Source organism: Alosa sapidissima, chromosome 15 (genome assembly GCF_018492685.1).
Source record: "Alosa sapidissima isolate fAloSap1 chromosome 15, fAloSap1.pri, whole genome shotgun sequence".
Taxonomy (NCBI): domain Eukaryota; kingdom Metazoa; phylum Chordata; class Actinopteri; order Clupeiformes; family Clupeidae; genus Alosa; species Alosa sapidissima.
The window spans coordinates 32967786-32985285 of record NC_055971.1 but is presented as its reverse complement, the minus strand read 5'-3'; the positions used below and the strand labels follow the sequence as shown (position 1 = coordinate 32985285).

The 17500-nt window shown below is 43.5% G+C and overlaps 2 protein-coding genes across 4 annotated transcripts in view; one reads left to right on the top strand and one right to left on the bottom strand.

The window, feature by feature from the left end:
• Positions 1-1143, top strand: part of LOC121683776 (heat shock protein beta-7-like) — a 4059-nt gene extending 2916 nt beyond the window's left edge. The window contains exon 3 of the mRNA XM_042063593.1: positions 930-1143. Coding sequence (XP_041919527.1) covers positions 930-1079 — 150 coding nt within the window. The 3' untranslated portion in view covers positions 1080-1143. The remainder of the gene's footprint in view (positions 1-929) is intronic.
• A 2264-nt stretch (positions 1144-3407) lies between these two features.
• LOC121683762 (chloride channel protein 2-like) overlaps positions 3408-17500 on the bottom strand; it is a 92937-nt gene continuing 78844 nt past the window's right edge. For 2 of the 3 annotated variants that reach the window (XM_042063573.1, XM_042063574.1), the window contains 5 exons: positions 14233-14301; positions 8759-8797; positions 8540-8644; positions 6409-6495; positions 3408-6181 (listed from right to left, as the gene is read on the bottom strand). In XM_042063573.1, coding sequence (XP_041919507.1) covers positions 5984-6181; positions 6409-6495; positions 8540-8644; positions 8759-8797; positions 14233-14301 — 498 coding nt within the window. In that variant the 3' untranslated portion in view covers positions 3408-5983. The remainder of the gene's footprint in view (positions 6182-6408; positions 6496-8539; positions 8645-8758; positions 8798-14232; positions 14302-17500) is intronic. The other variant, XM_042063575.1, reaches the window with a different exon arrangement.

Genomic DNA, 17500 nt, shown 5'->3' with positions numbered 1-17500 from the left:
TCTCAGATTTTTTAATTTCATTTTTTGTTTGCCCGTGACAGCCAATCAAATATGGCGACGAAGCCGCCAAACAGGAAGTGGACTAACATCTCCGTGACCAGTTTAATGCTGGACATGCGTTCATGCGATCCTTGACTCTTTTGTCTGATTTTCACAATTGAGGTAGCGTCTGAATCCTTGGACCATCCCGACCCCTATCCCGTCACTTTCCGCCATATTTGACCTCCGCCATATTGGATTTAGTCCAAATAGTTTCAGCGGATAGTTTCAGCGGTTACAAATTTCATCTGATATTCACAGAACTTGGCGTAGATGATCTTCAGACCGAGCCGCACAAACAATACTTGTCAGATTTTTCAAATTCCACTTTATTGGCCCATGACAGTCAATCAAATATGGTGATGAAGCCGCAAAACAGGAAGTGGGCTAACATCTCGGAGACGCTTTAATGTATGAAGTCCAAACTTGGTAGAGAGACATGGTAGCTGATTGTGAGAGCGCACAAGGACATTGGTGTAATTTGAGCTCTAGGGGCGCTGTAACAAAGTAAATGAGCTTATTTCTCAGCTGTTCTTTATCCAATTGCCATCAAACTTGCTGTGAGTGCTTGCTCAAGCCATGGCAATGCCATTCCTGCTATAGCGCACTGCTAGGCCCCCGCATTGCTGCTTGCAGCTATATTTATTATTATTATTATTATTATTATCCTCAGTCTAATCTGCTATTTCTGGCCTTCTTATCTTTCTCAGTTTAATAATAACACTGAGAATAAGAGACAGACTAAACATATTATTATTATTATTATTATTATTAGTAGTAGTAGTAGTAGAGTTAGTACTCTTACTACTACTACTACTACTACTACTACTACTAATAATAATAATAATAATAATAATAATAATAAAAATCAATCTTCCTCCCTCTCTAAGGTAGCTGAGGATGGGGGTGTAAGGGACTCATTTACCCAGAAGTCTTTGCTGCCAGCTGACGTGGACCTACTGGGCATCAGCTGCACTTTGACCCCTGAGGGCATGCTGGTCATCAGTGTCCCGCGCCTCACCTCCCACTCTGACCTCTGACCTTTCACCCTGAACCAGGAAGTCCAGCACCAGCACCACTGCTGAGACACACTACTACTGTCTGTGCGTGTGTGTGTGTGTGTGACACACTACTACTGTCTGTGTGTGTGTGTGTGTGTGTACCTGTGTGTGTGTGTGTGTGTGTGTGACACACTACTACTGTCTGTGTGTGTGTGTGTGTGACACACTAATACTGTCTGTGTGTGTGTGTGTGTGACACACTACTACTGTCTGTGTGTGTGTGTGTGTGTACCTGTGTGTGTGTGGTCTAACACATGACAGCTATGCTGCAGAAATCACTGCCTGTTGATGAGCTGAATATCTGCCATGCTGACACACAGTTGTGGCCTACTGGTTAGCGCTTCGGACTTGTAACCGGAGGGTTGCCGGTTCGAGCCCCCGACCAGTAGGCACGGCTGAAGTGCCCTTGAGCAAGGCACCTAACCCCTCACTGCTCCCCGAGCGCCGCTGTTGTTGCAGGCAGCTCACTGCGCTGGGATTAGTGTGTGTTTCACCTCACTGTGTGTTCACTGTGTGCTGTGTGTGTTTCACTAATTCACGGATTGGGATAAATGCAGAGACCAAATTTCCCTCACGTGATCAAAAGAGTATATATACTTAAATACAGCCATTCTGTTTTATACATATACTTTATAATACAGCCATTCTGTTTTATACATATACTTTATAATACAGCCATTCTGTTTTATACATATACTTTATAATACAGCCATTCTGTATTTGAATGTTTTATAGATATACTTTATAATACAGCCATTCAATGTGTGAATATTTTATAGAAATACTTTATAATACAGCCATTTGGTGTGTGAATATTCTATAGAAATACTTTATAATACAGCCATTCGGTGTGTTATAGTAATTTCCTTACTAATCTGGAGAGGTGGGGGGGGGGGCAGGGAGAGAGTGAGCTGTAATCTGAGTATGTTTTCAGTGCGCGTGTGTGTGCGTGCATCCGTGCGTGTGTGTGTGTGCGTGCGTCCGTGCGTGTGTGCAATGTGATTGAGTGACATTTAGGATGACAATGTTTTAGGACTTTAGGCTTAGGACTGAAATGTCATGCTTGTCATAACTTCTGAAATAGTCTGAAAAATGTGTGTGCGTGTATACACAGACACACACACAATCAAGAGGTTTCTCTGATGGTTTCTCTCCTGGGCTAGTATTGACTGTGAGAACATACTCAGATTACAGTTCACTGTTGATCAAATTACACACACATACAGTCTGTGTGTGTGTGTGTGTGAGAGAGAGAAACGGTGGGGGAAGGACAGTGGCAGTGTGTGTGTGTGTGTGTTTATTCAGAACAGATGTTCTAGGAAGAAAAACATTTTTATGAAAAATCCCCATCTGGAAGTGTTTTTGAGTAGAGAGAGAGGGAGAGAGAGTGTGTGTGTGAGAGAGGGGGGAGGGGTGTGAATGTGTGGTTGGGTGACTGTTGTCTGCCATTTTTGTTTTTCTTTAGTTGTTTGTTAAATGCATAAATTAAGTATGTATATATGCATATGTTCACGTTATGCTAATACTATTATGGTCAGAGGAGGAAAGAACACAAAGAATCAGTGACATTCAGTCTGTTTGTTAAAATCTCTTTTATTTATCCCTGATATACAAAACAGTTTATTTCTTATTTCTTTGTAAAATTGTTCTCAAACAAAAATAAACAGACCAAAACAAAAGAACAACTTTGCCCGTGTGTGTAAGGGGTGTGTGTGTGTGACCTCCTAACACCTACAGTTTCCCTCTCAATGACCTGTGCAGTATGTGTGTGTGTGTGTGTGTCCATTCCGCCCCTTTAGCAAGGCTGAGAACACACACACTCTCCACCCAAGAGTGAGGGATCATTATTTTCCAGATGCATTATCCAAACACACACGCTGGTCAGAATTACACTTTGATGAAGAATTATTGATGATGAAGACATACAGTACACACACACACATCTGGCTCCACCAACGCAGCAGCATCCCCATCAAATGCCTTTCCACCAGGACACACGCACACAGATGCAGCATCCCCATCAGATGCCTCTCCACCAGGACACACACACACACACTGCAGCATCCCCATCAGATGCCTCTCCACCAGGAAACAGAGTCACTTCTGTGGTCCCTTATGCCCCTAAGAGTTAGCATCGCCATGGCAACCTGCTGTGGCTGCCCAAACACCTCTGATGGATCTGCTAATACCTCTGTGTGTGTGTGTGTGTGTGTGATGGATCTGCTAATACTTCTGTGTGTGTGTGTGTGTGTGTGTGTGTGTGTGTGTGTGTGTTTGTGAGACAGAGAGATATGTGTGTGTATTTTCCAGTCATTTGTAGATTCCTCAGGCACTGTGAGTGTGTATGTGTGTGTGTCCCCACTGTGAAGAGATAGGAGTACTGCAGATGTGTGTGTGTGTGTGTGTGTCTGTGTATTTTCCAGTCATTTGTAGATTTCTCAGGCACTCGGTGAGATGACAGACAGCTTCCTATGACCAATGAAATGGTCCTCTCTCGCCCTGATACAGTACATATTCCCAAGGGAAAACCTTGCGGCAACCTCAGCACAACCTCCCCGACACCTCCACTCAGCAGAGACCCGTAGAGCACACAATACACTCACCCTGACGCAAGGAACACTTATCTGTCAGCTTGGCTGAGGCGCTAACCTGGTTGGTTGAGGAAATGTTGTAGGAAGGTTGTGGGAATGTTGTAGGAAGGTTGTGGGAATGTTATAGGAAGGTTGTGGGAATGTTGTAGGAAGGTTGTGGGAATGTCACTTGAGTCTCTGGACAAACTACCACAAAAAATCAAACATCAAGAAATAGCACATTGACAAAGCCTGGCACAGCTCAGCCCAGAGCAGGAAGAGCCTGTGCTACGCTCTCACACACACACAAACACACACACACACACACACACACACACACACACACACACACACAGACACACACACACAACATAAGTTAGAGTTGAAGTTCATCTGCGTCTCCACACAGATGGGGTTTAATATATTAAATATGTAGGCATCTAAACACGCTCTCCTGTTGCCGTGACAACCAACGCCTAGACCAATCTCATCATCCGAACAGGACTTCTGTATCCTGCTGGTCGTCAAGCAATAAAATATCATTAGGTTTGGACACAGGTGAAACATCTTTAGGTTTAAACATAGAGAAAATATCATTATATTTTGATATAGATATAATTTTCAAACACAATAAATCAGAAACAAACCAGGCTTAAAACTAAAATTACGTCAGAAAAATAAGAATTTAAATTTCCATGATGCATGTTACAACAAGCCCCGCCTCCCATCATTTCAAGCAATGATGACAGCTGATTGGTTGAGGGTGGGATATGGACACAAATCCAGACCAATGAAAATGAGCACATAGGGAGGAGTCAGCTAATCTCTCCTACTGCTCACATGTGTTTGGTCAGAACACGTTTACAAACAAACAAACAAACATTCAGCCCTTCATATCACACATCACACACACTTGCCATGACCTCTGAATGTGTGTGTGTGTGTGTGTGTGTGTGTGTGTGTGTGTGTGCTCATCAGCCAGTGTGTGCATGTGTGTGTTTGTTCATGCTGATTTGACATAAGGACTCTGAGTGAAGACACGGAGTGTTTGTCTTCGTTGCTATGGCAACACCACCCCATGGTAAGAAGTGCAAGACAGGTCTGGGCACCACAGGAAGACAAAAGGAGTGTGTGTGTGTGTGTGTGTGTGTGTGTGTGTGTGTGTGTTTGTGTGTGTGTGTGTGTGTGTGTGTGTGTGTTTGTGTGTGTGTGTGTGTGTGTGTGGATCTGAATGTACGCTGGACAGAATGTTGTAGCTGTTGTGACGGATTTCGCCACTTTTGAAGATGACTGTTTGTGATCTGTGTGATTGGAACATTCTGTGGATGTTTTGCCAACAGCGAATGTCCAGTCCCTCTGAAATAGACTGGACCATGAGAAAGAGAAAGATAGAGACAGAGAGAGAGAGAGAGAGGGAGAGAGAGAGAGCATGGAGTGTTAATATTAGTGTTGATATTTGGTCAGAAATCTCCACCAGAGAGATTGGTACCCAGGCTCTAGGATTGGTCAGTACTTGTTTAAAGTGCAGGAGTGATTGGTGCACGGCACTTGAGGTTATAAAACAGCAGTTTTGATTGGTTAAAACGGAAAGGCACTATACGACAGGAAAGAGTTTCTTAGTGTCTAGAGAGAGTGGTCAGGGGATCTTTATGATTGGTCAGTTAGTGTTGAGGGGATCTTTATGATTGGTCAGTTAGTGTTGAGGGGATTGTTATGATTGGTCAGTTAATGTTGAATGGAATGTTTATCATTGGTCAGTTAGTGTTTAGGGGTGTTTGCGATTGGTCAGTTAGTGTTGAGGGAAGATCAGAGATTGGCTGGTCAGTGCTGAAGGTGTGCTTGTAACTGGTCAATCAGAATTGAGGGGATGTTTGTGGTTGGTCCGTCAGTGCAGAGGGAGGGTCTGTGATTGGTCAGTGAGTGATTGACATGGATCAGACCCTCCCCTTGCAGAGTTAGGATGCTACACACAGCTGTTAGCCAAGGAAGAGGAAGGAGGGAACATGAGAACCGCAGAGAAAAGAAGAGGAGGAAGAATAGAATGCTGTTAGAGAAGGAGAAGAACAAACAGAGAGAGAGAGAGGGAGAGAGAGGGAGAGAGAGAGGGAGAGAGAGAGAGAGAGAAGAGAGTGGGGTGGGTCAGTTTAACACATAATCTCAAATGAAAGCCCTTTTCGTTCTCTCACTGTCCCCCTCCCTCTCAGGTTTTGTTTTTAAGACTTCAAAGTCATCAGAGTCACAGTCCTGGTGGTCTCAGGGTAGACTCAGGAGTGTGTGTGTGTGTGTGTGTGTGTGTGTGTGTGTGTGTGTGTGTTATTGAGACTTGTCGTCTGAATCCGAGGTCTGGAGGTGTTCTCGTGGCAGGCTGATGCTGGTGTGGCGGTCCCAGAGCTTGTGGAGTTCCGTTGCCTCGGTTTCACTGCTGCTGGTGCCGCTGTCACGGAAACTAGCCAGCGGGGGGCGCACCTTCACCCCCTTCCCTGTAACAGAACCCTCTATGGCCTTCCGTAACTGCACACACACACACACACACACACACACACATAAAGGAACATACATGAAGTTGATCTTGTATACACCTACATACGTCTGTGTGTGTGTGTGTGTGTGTGTGTGTGTGTGTGTGTGTGTGTGTGTGTGTGTTTGAGTGTGTGTGTATGTTTGTGTGTGTGTGTGTGTGTGTGTGTGCGCATGCATGCGTGCGTGTGTGTGTGTGTTTCTGGTTACCCATCTCTTACCTCTTTGAGGGAGACGACACCGATGAGTCTTCCAATGCTGGTGACATAGGCGTGATCCAATCCCAGAAGAGAAAAGATAGTGTGTGTCTGTGTGTGTGTGTGTGTGTGTGTGTGTGTGTGAGAGAGAGTGAGAGAGAGAAAAACACATTAAAGAATACCAATATCCCCTGGAATCCCCATTACAGTCACAGAAGTAAAAGACCAAATTAAAAAACTGAAATCTAGCAAAGCACGTGGGATTGACCGTATCTCCACAGAGATGCTGAAATTCAGTAATTGACAGATGCAAGAGGCCATAAAGAAACTTTTTTAACTTAACACTACAAAGTGGATTCTTCCCTTCCACTTGGAACACAGGTCTTCTCACCCTTTTTTCAAATGTTGAAATGTACGAAAATAGCAAGAACAGCATTAAAACAGGAAATAAACTAACAGGATTGTTTAGACAAAGCCAAGGAGTTAGGCAGAGCTGCAGTCTAAGCCCCACATTATTCAATATCTATAAATATATTAACAAACTAGATAGATAGAGATAGATAGATACTTTATTGATCCCCAAGGGGAAATTCAAGATTCAACTAGCACAATGTTAGAGAGCGTATAATGTTTGCAGATGATTTGCTCTTACTCTCACCTACTGTAGGTTTAAGACAGAATCTATCTATTTTAGATCAATCTTGCCAGATCTGGTCTTTAAAAGTCCATTTAGGTAAGTAAGACAAAAATAATAATATTCCAAGACAAAGCACGATCAACCAAAAGTAAGTTTCAATTCAGATTTCAATTCAAATTAAGCCCTGATATCCTAGAACATAAAATTAATTACACATATTTAGGACTAGTTACAAACGCCTCAGGACATTATAGCACAGGCAAAGCTTAAAGAACATTCTATGCAATATATAAAACTTTAAATACATTTCATCAACATAATTGACTCCTTCATTACATCAATCCTCTTATTTGGGTCAGAATGTGGGGTCCAGCTTTACTGCGATCAATCAGATCTGGGGATAAATCCGTAGTAGAAATCCTACACATGGAGCTGTGCTCAATCCTGCTACACGTCCACAGATTTACTGTAGACCCAATCACGCCTGCGGGGCTGAATTAGTCCCTGGCCATCACAAACAGATCCATACAATTCTGGATGTACTTAAAAAGTTCAGACCCCCAAAGTCTCCACTATAAAGCACTACTTGCAAATTCAATAGAACCAGAAAACGATAACCTCTTGAATTTGATCATAAACACCAATAACATTAATGATACAAAATCAATACATCTAAAAGAAATTCACAATAATAACAAAACTGCAAAACATTTCCCAATGGCTAGAAGCCCAACATAATAAGAAAATGAATTGTTATGTTGGACTAAACAGAAGATATGAATTTGCTAATTATCGGATTAAATTAAAACAAACTCAAAGTTGATGCTCATCAAAATACAGATTGGGTGACCATAAACTACAAATTGAAACTGGACGCCATAAAAGATCCTGGCAAGAGAGACACCAAAGAATTTGCTCCCACTGTGACCTTAAGGAGGTGGAGGATGAAACGGACTCTGAGGTGCCCAAATATACCTTACGGAGGAACAACTTATACCCTACATTTCAAATATACCTTACGGAGGAACAACTTATACCCTACATTTCAAATATACCTTACAGCAACTTATACCCTACATTTCAAATATACCTTACGGAGGAGCAACTTATACCCTACATTTCAAATATACCTTACGGAGGAGCAACTTATACATTTCAAGAAGAAAACATACAACGTAAAGCTCTAGACGACAATTCAAAAATGAAAAATGAGCAGGACCACACCCTAGAGCTTGCAGCACAGCTTGTGTGTAAGTGCCACAAACTCAGAGACACATAACGGACCAAAAGCAGGCGCCTGATCCTCGCCTCAAGTAATCACACACGCACCTGCGTCAGGTCAATAAAGCTTCTTTGACTTTGAAACATTTAAGAGGAAGGAAGAGAGAGGAAGGGAGAGGAAGAGAGAGGAAGAGAGAGGAAGAGAGAGGAAGAGAGAGGGAGTTCAGCTAAAATATTCACTTCATACACACGCTGAAGAATTTTTATTTGTAATGTGTGTGTGTGTGTGTGAAAGACCTTGTGAAGTGATGTCCGCTCCACGAGCTGGAAGGGGGCGGGGTCTATCTTGCAGTTGTCAAAGTTGATCTGTTCATCAAGCTGAAGCTCCTCCCACTCAGCAATCTAACATCACAGAATCAGGATTGGTCAGTTTTGGCTGGACTAGATTGGACATTGGACATTGTCAGCCTCACTGTGTGTGTGTGTGTGTGTGTGTGTGTGTGGGGGGGGGCTCACCTCTCTGATGGTCATGTCGTCCTCCACATATGGGTCATCCTAAAGAAAACACACTGCAGTCAGTCTATTGAGAAACACACACTAAAACACACAAACACTAAAACACACACACACTAAAACACACACTTAAACACACACACACACACACTAAAACACACACAGCGAGAATCATTTTATTGCACTGATCACTGGCTTTAAAGTATGAAAGTGTGTGTGTGTGAGAGAGTGAGTGTGTGTATGTGTGTGTGTGAGTGTGTGAGTAATCGCTGGTCTATCTCCCATAAAATTCACCTCAGACAATCACTAAGGTTTGAGCTCATTTGTTCACACAACATGTCTGATCCCAACACACACACACACACACGAGCGCACACACACACACACACAAGCACACACACACCTCTTTCTCCTTTGCACTGCGCTACTCTGCCCCCCCCCCCCCTCCCTCTGTCCTCATCCCTGTGGTAACCCTGGCAACTGTTGCCACAGTGTCTGACAAGGTGCCCTACTGTAGAATTATGCAACAGAACATCCAGACGTGTCTCAAGTCATCACACACACACACACACACATATTCACACACACACACATACACACACAGAGTGAGATGATGCTTACATGAATGTATATATATATATATATGTGTGTGTGTGTGTGTGTGAAAGAGAAAGAAAGAACATGCTGACAGTTCTGAATGCAGCAGTGCTGCTGGTTGCACTTTCTCTAGAGTGCATAAATGTTCATGTGCACACACACACACACACACACACACACACACACGCACACGCACACGCACACACACACAGACACACACACACACACACACGCACACACTTACACACACACACACACACACACACACACACAGAGAGAGAGAGAAATCAATGTCCCTGATTAGTGTGTTGCTCAGCGAAACAACTCTAACTCCATTGGACATATTCTACATAATCTTTCTCCCTCTTTCTCTCTCTCCCTTTACTTCTCTTTCTCCCTCTTTCTCTCTCTCCCTTTACTTCTCTCTCTCTCTCCCACTACCTTCCCCTCTCTCTTTCCCTCCATCACTACCACTCTCTTGCTCTCTCCATCTTTCTCTCTATGCTTCTCATCTTAAATGAGTGCGAGTTTAAGTCAGGGACTTATGCGAATGTCTTCAACAACACACACACACACACACACACACTCTCACACACACACTCACTCATATCAAAGATGTTTATTGAGGGCATAAGGGATGTTTTGTGAGTGTGTGTGTGTGTGTGTGTTCATACAGATTAAAGGAACACGCTGACTTTTTGGGACTTTAGCTTATTAACCGAGTTAGCTAAGTCGATTCTTCTCATCTCTGTGCGTGTAGTTGCTCGGTCTGACGCCGAGTGTGGCCGGTTCCAGTAGCCTACACCTCCCAATAGACCGGTTTCAGGTCCCTAACAACCGTAGTCAAGAACGAACTCGGAGGACAAGCGCTAGTTTGTTTACACGGACAATGCATAGAAAGCAAGCTGGCTGAACTATAAGATGAAGAATAAAAGCATATTGCCTAGATATTTCGATATAGCCGAGTCTGGATTGTTTTCATCTAGAGGTGTAGCAGGTTTACCTATGAAAAAGAAACGCATGTTTTACGGAAGGTAGGCTAAACATTTGGCCAGTCACTGTAAAGTTAGGTTAGGCTTAGGCTAATGTTAGGGCTTCGACTGCACAAACAGTTAGTTTAGATTTAGATTAAAGTGAGAACATTACCTACTCAAATGCTACATAATGACAGGGGTGGGCAATCATTCCCCCAGAGGTCAGAGGATAATTACTTTGATAAAGTAGCCTATGCCGCTGGCCACACATTGAACGATTGACTGAAATACAATGCACAAAATGCATTTTGCTGGATGTTAACTGACAGGAAAGTAGTCTACATGACGATTAGCTAAGCTAGGCTACTTTATAGTAGGCCTATGCAATAATGTTATTTGCAAGCCCATGTCTTTCTTAAAACAAACAACTCAAATGGAGTGTCAACTTTAACTTTAGGCCACCCTGCATTTTGTCATTTGGGTGAAATGTAGGCTAACGTTAGCCTCCGTTCTCATGGATCATATCGATAAGTCTCTGATTAAAATGAAATGCTGAGGAATATGATAAAACACTTTGTTAACGTTACTACCCTATGTTATTTAGCCTACATTATTTCAGTTTCTCCTCTTGAGCATGAAGATAACATTTGTGGCATAACTTTGTAACTTCATAAGGTTTATCTTATTCTAGCTTATATAAGGTTACTCATCTAGGTTTGCTTCAATTGCTTGTCCTCTGAGTTCATCCTTAACGACGGTTGTTAGGGACCTGAAACCGGTCTATAGTGACAACAGAACTCCAACATTATCCTATTTACATGCTGTGATTTGTATAGTTATGTATACAAATAACAATGTCAAATGAGACACAGACATTTTGTAAGCGCACACATACTTGGTACTATGTTCACATTCAGGCGAAGCACAGCTACTTGGGCGGAGTGATTTGTCTAGTGACTACACGCACGGAGATAAGAAGGGTGTGTATGGACCAGCTAACTCTGGGGAATACGGTTAATAAGCTAAAGTCCCAACAAGTCGGCGTGTTCCTTTAAACTTCTTAATCCCAATCATGAAGTGAAGAGTTCCCACAGATCAGCATGGCTCCAGCTGCCCCAACCTTTGCCCTTTGCCCTGCGCAGGTCTGCAGGTCAGCAGGTCATGCTGCAGGTCAAGAGGTCATGCTGTTTCTTATTCAAACTGAAATGATGTCATCAGTTTCTTGCATGCAACAGCCAATCATAAGGCGGATTCTGATTGTGGGCGGAGACCATTTCAGGTGATTCTTAAGGTCATAGGCTCAGGGCACGACGACATCTGGCGATCCTCTCCTCCACTTCAATGCTAACTTGGCCATTAAGCAGCAGCTACAAACCTGACAATCTTTCCACTCAGGTTCCATTCCCGAAGCCGCCTCTCTACGACTGAGTCACTTCTGACTTCTTCTAAAAACCTGTCAACTTTATCTTTAATTTTAATATTTAATAATATCTTTCATTAGTAATTAGGTTCCAGAAGCACATGCATGAATTTGACTATGCTTATGACAGCATGAATATGACTGTGCTTATGATAGCATGAATCCACCTGATTTCATATGAATCCATAAATCCATCTGAATGTATTTATGACCGCACTAATACAGCTTGCATGAATTAATTATTCAATCACATACTTATACATCCATAGTACAAGTACTGTGACCACATGAATCAATGACTTCATCCAATCACATTCATGGAGATGACTAATGATGGACAGCCTAAACTGCAAAGCACGGCGACAGCAGGGTGTGCAGGCCACACCCACTCACTGATGCAGTTTCTGATTGGACAACTCTAATGATATGACCAGTGATGATTGGTTTGGTTGCTCCTCTTTGTCACCCTTCAAGCAATTGAGATCTGAACTACATCTCCCACAATCCTCAGAGTAAACCCAAACCTCACCTAGACCAGTAAAACCAAACCTGGAGCCTAAATCCTCACCTAGACATGTTATAGAGTGTGTGTGTGTGTGTGTGCCTAAATCCTGCCCTCACCTAGACATGTTACAGAGTGCCTAAATCCTCACCTAGACATGTTATAGAGTGTGTGTGTGTATGTGTGTGTGTGTATGTGCCTAAATCCTGCCCTTCCACTTGCAGTCCATTGGACCTTATTTTGGGCAAATATATGAGCGTTGGTCAATGGGGAGAAAAACAATATTTTCTGGACTTGTTTGAGCTGTGGCATGGATTTCACATATGATTCTTGTCAGATTAATATATAATTTTGCACGTCAAGACAAGACTATTTTTATATTAGTCTAAAAAGCGTTTTGCCTTTATTGTGACAGGACAGTGAGAGACTGATAGGAGGCGATTGGGAGAGAGAGATGGAGCGGGATCACGAAATAACACACTCGACCTGGGTCCCTGTGGCCACTCAGACCTGCATGTGGTCCAGTATGGTCACTCAGACCTGCATGCGGTCCAGTATGGGCCTCAGACCTGCATGTGGTCCAGTAGCATGTGGTCCAGTATGGCCACTCAGACCTGCATGTGGTCTAAGACATATGGCCACTCTAGCTAGTTGCTATAGCTAGCTGCACCACAGCGCCCTCATGTCCAGTTGCGCAGTTACATTACATTCAGTATGAAACCACTCAGTAAACTACACCTCAGGTCTCTCAGTCAACTACACCTCAGGTCTCTCAGTCAACTACACCTCAGATAGAGGTCTGCACTCCCGCAGGTCCCGACGCAAAAGAGTGCGGCGCGGGACAACTTTTGAAAACTCTTTGCGGGTGCGGGTGGGATGAGAGAGGTGCGTTCGCGGTTGCGGGACAAACAAATGATTCACTGCACTCCCGCAAATTAAATATGTGCGTAAAATTAAATATGGAAATGATTAAAGTAGTGTTCATAACTATAGTTCGGCTGGATGTTCTGTTAGGCAGCATTAAAAAAACGGAGTTTAAGCATAACTGACGGATAGCAGGCCTATAGCCTATTGTCATTTACGTGGGTTCAATTTGTTCCTGCTGCTCATTGTCAAAACGAAGTCGCATGACAGAGGAACAGGGCACGAGACTAGGCCTACTTCAGTTGTTACTCAGAACCAAGAAACTGACATCTGGAGTCTTTCTCAGGTGTGTGTGCTCCTTTCGAGAGACAGAAAGAAAAGCTGAATAGGCTGTCCCTCCTGCATGCGGGCTTTAGCGGGCGGGAGCGGGACAGAGTATTGCGGGAGCGGGTGGGAGAGGGACTGAAAAATCAGTCCCGTGCAGACCTCTAACCTCAGGTCTCAGTCAACTACACCTCAGTGAACTAAGGCTAAGCTAGCTAGCGGTTACAGCTTGACACCAGCTAGGTTATTTAGCTGCGGTTCATCCTGGTCCTCTCATCAGCCGGGAGCCAAAGAGAGAGAGTCAAACCTGTTACGCAAGTATGCTTGTTCATCTCCGCAAGGCTTGAGTTGACATCATTTATGAAATTGCTAAGTTATTGTAATTAGCTACTTTCACAATGCTGTACTTCAACAGTTAAGATCATATGTGTAACGTAACCCAAGCCACAAGTTTAACCAGACTAGGGACCAGAATATTATTTCTGTTACCATTGACAACCAAAAAATTATTTTCTGATGGTGTTCCATTGGAAGGGGCGAGATTTGGGCACACTATATTTTTAGTAATGTCAACTGTGTTGGACAGACAGAAACAGGTTACAGCAGTCTGATTTGAACCATGTGCATCCTGGGTAATGTAGTTCAGACTCTAAAGCACTAGAGGGCTGAGTCAGAGGGCATCTGGCCAATGGGGGGGGGGGGGGTAATTAGACATGGGAGGGAGGTGATTGGCTGGCGGGATGGACCGGGGGCGTGGTGATGGGAGTGGCTTGGGTGGGCGGAGCCATGGTCTTACCACAACAGAGATCCTGACGCGTTTGGGCCGTTTGAGCTCAGGAGTCACTGAACTCTCCATGTTATTATTCTTAAGAGTGAAGACACACCGTTAACACACACACACAAACACACACACACACACACACACTGAACTCTACACGTTATTATTCTTCAGAGTGGAGAAACACCGTTAACACACACACACAAACACACCGTTAACACACACACACACACACACACACACACACACACACACACACACACACACACTGAACTCTACACGTTATTATTCTTAAGAGTGGAGACACACCGTTAACACACACACACAAACACACCGTTAACACACACACACACACACACACACACACACACACACACACTGAACTCTACACGTTATTATTCTTCAGAGTGGAGACACACCATTAACACACACACACACACACACACACACACACTGAACTCTACACGTTATTATTCTTCAGAGTGGAGACACACCGTTAACACAGTGGGCTCTGTCTTGCACTTTAGCGCAATTGACTTTGCACAAATCGCTTTGTGGGCGGATCTTGGGCGCTGTTTCTATTTTACCGGTCGGATCATGACTGTTGCGCCCGACGCAAATCTAAAATGGGGTGGTCTGTAGTAGCTACATTACTCATGGGTGTGGTTTGGGCGTAACGTGCAATAAACCAATCAGAGCGTCATCTCACATTCCCTTTAACAACAGGCACACTTGTTCCATAGCGGATTGCTATTATGATGGCGGAATTGCCAGGCGCAGCCAGGAACGGTTCGCAGCGCTATAGTCAGTTGGTAACAGTTTGCTATTGATTTTTCCTCTTGACAAAATGTAATACAGAAATGTCACTTTCCGATGTTTTGGGATCACTCTCACTGAATCACGAGGTTATGAATGCATGGTGATATTTTCACTATAGAGTATAGACAATTCAGATCTGTCAGATAAGCTCTCCTCTCCCGTGCTGCTGCTGGGGCATTTGGGTTAAATGGCATCGGCATGCAGTTCAACATCACGTCTCATTAAGTCATTAATGCTAGACTAGCCCTGGCAGCAAATGTAATTTGTTGCCGCTAGGGTGCGTCTAGATTTCTAGGCTAATTAACTGCATGATAATAGGCTATTTACAATATTTTATGTAAAGTAGAGTTTGTAAACACGTTATCATCAACTTAATGCGCGCACAACTTTTGTTTGAGCAGGAGAGAGAATAACAATGAATGGACGCAGCAACTACAGAAATTGTAGCCATACTTGCTGCTTTCTTTTACTGTCTATGGTTGCTGGTTAACAGCACATAATAATCTTATTTAAAGGATAATTCCGGTGTGATTTTGACCTAAAGTGTGTTGAAACATGATACCGAGTGTGAACGTATGTTCCTTGTGAAATAATTCCGTGGAAATGCATGGATTCCAGTTGCTGCTACTGGAAGTGAATCGATGCATTTCCACTGAATTATTTTTGGAATCTGATCCCTTATCATACCTGTTCGTTCGTACTCGTCGCTCGACTTATCGTAAATTCAAGATGGCGTCGAACGGTAAAATTCCTTAAGGTACTACTGTCTGTATAAATTGTCCTGTAAATAAACTACCAGTGCTTTTTCAAAGTTCTCCATGTCTCGTTTTAAATGTCAAGGCCCTCAGAAGTCTACCAATGAAGTATGGAGCTACTTTGAGCCTCGTAAATGGTGTAAAACAGTGATTTATTTGCATGGCTAGGCCAATGCCCGAGACACCGCAACGAAACACTGTTGGTAGCATTGGCTAACTAGCGCCAGAAATCGAAATCTGCCGAGGTGAGCTATGAGACATACGTTCACACTCGGTATCATGTTTCAACACACTTTAGATCAATATCACACCGGAATTCTCCTTTAAGCAAATTCACAAACTCAAGACTTCAAGGCCATCATGGATATAAAACGTTTTTTGAAAACAACGAAAGGATGGAGGGAACATGGCAAAGCTTGGAGTTATTTCAGATGGGCTACAACAAGGTAGGCAAAATTGTGGTGCTTGTCAAAACCTTAGCGCAGCTGGAATAATGCTTATAGGCTGATGTTAAAGCGCACACAATGTTTAAAGCCATACACAACGGTAAATTGGAACAAAACTAAAGGTAACCTTTAGCCTTTATAGGGCTGTATAAAGTTGTCCAAATTAATAGGTCGTAATTAGGCGTTGTTGTTGTACTGATATTGAACAGATATTGCATGTAGATGTACTATATAGGCTACTAAATTTTTAGTTGACCAATGCACAAACAAACCCAGGAAACAGACAAATATTATCAAGGCTTTGAATGTTTCCATCTGTGCACAGGGTGTCTGTAGATCAGTGTGCATAGCATTCATTCCTGCAGGCCTGTGGCCATGCATGCACCCTTAAAATAGCATCTGAATTTGCGCCACTGACTTTAGACCAGGAAGTTCCTGGTCTGTGGCGGAATTGTTTTCTGAAACTGCAAAATATCAACAAGGACCACTTGCGCCGTCTCTTTTCGCTAAAACGCCCCCGTGGGCGCACATGTAGCTGTGGAGGGAAAATTCCAATATGCGCAGACTGCAAAATAGGAACGACAAAAACGCGAGTGTACAAAGTGCAATATGCGCAGACTGCAAAATAGGAAAGACAAAAACGCGAGTGTACAAAGTCAATATGCGCAGACTGCAAAATAGGAAAGACAAAAACGCGAGTGTACAAAGTCAATATGCGCTGGTGTGCAAGATAGAGCCCTCTATGTGATGTGTGTAGGCAGAGGCCTAATCCCAACAGTGACTAGGCAGATGTGTGTAGAGGCCTAATCACAACAGTGACTAGGCAGATGTGTGTAGGCAGAGGCCTAATCCCAACAGTGACTAGGCAGATGTGTGTAGAGGCCTAATCACAACAGTGACTAGGCAGATGTGTGTAGGCAGAGTCTAATGTAAGGTGAAACGCGAGTATACAAAGTCAATATGCGCTGACTGCAAAATAGGAAAGACAAAAACGCGAGTGTACAAAGTCAATTGCACTGGTGTGCAAGATAGAGCCCAGTGTGTGTGTGTATGTGCATGTGTAACGTGGCGCATGTCTGTGTAGCAAGACCTGTGTAGGTGTGTGTGTGTGTGTGTGTGTAACGTGGCACATATCTGTGTAGTGAGGCATGTGTGTGTGTGTAACGTGGCGCATGTTTGTGTAGCGAGGCGTATGTGTGTGTGTGTAACGTGGCGCATGTTTGTATAGCGAGGTGTGTGTGTGTGTGTGTGTGTGTGTGTGTGTGT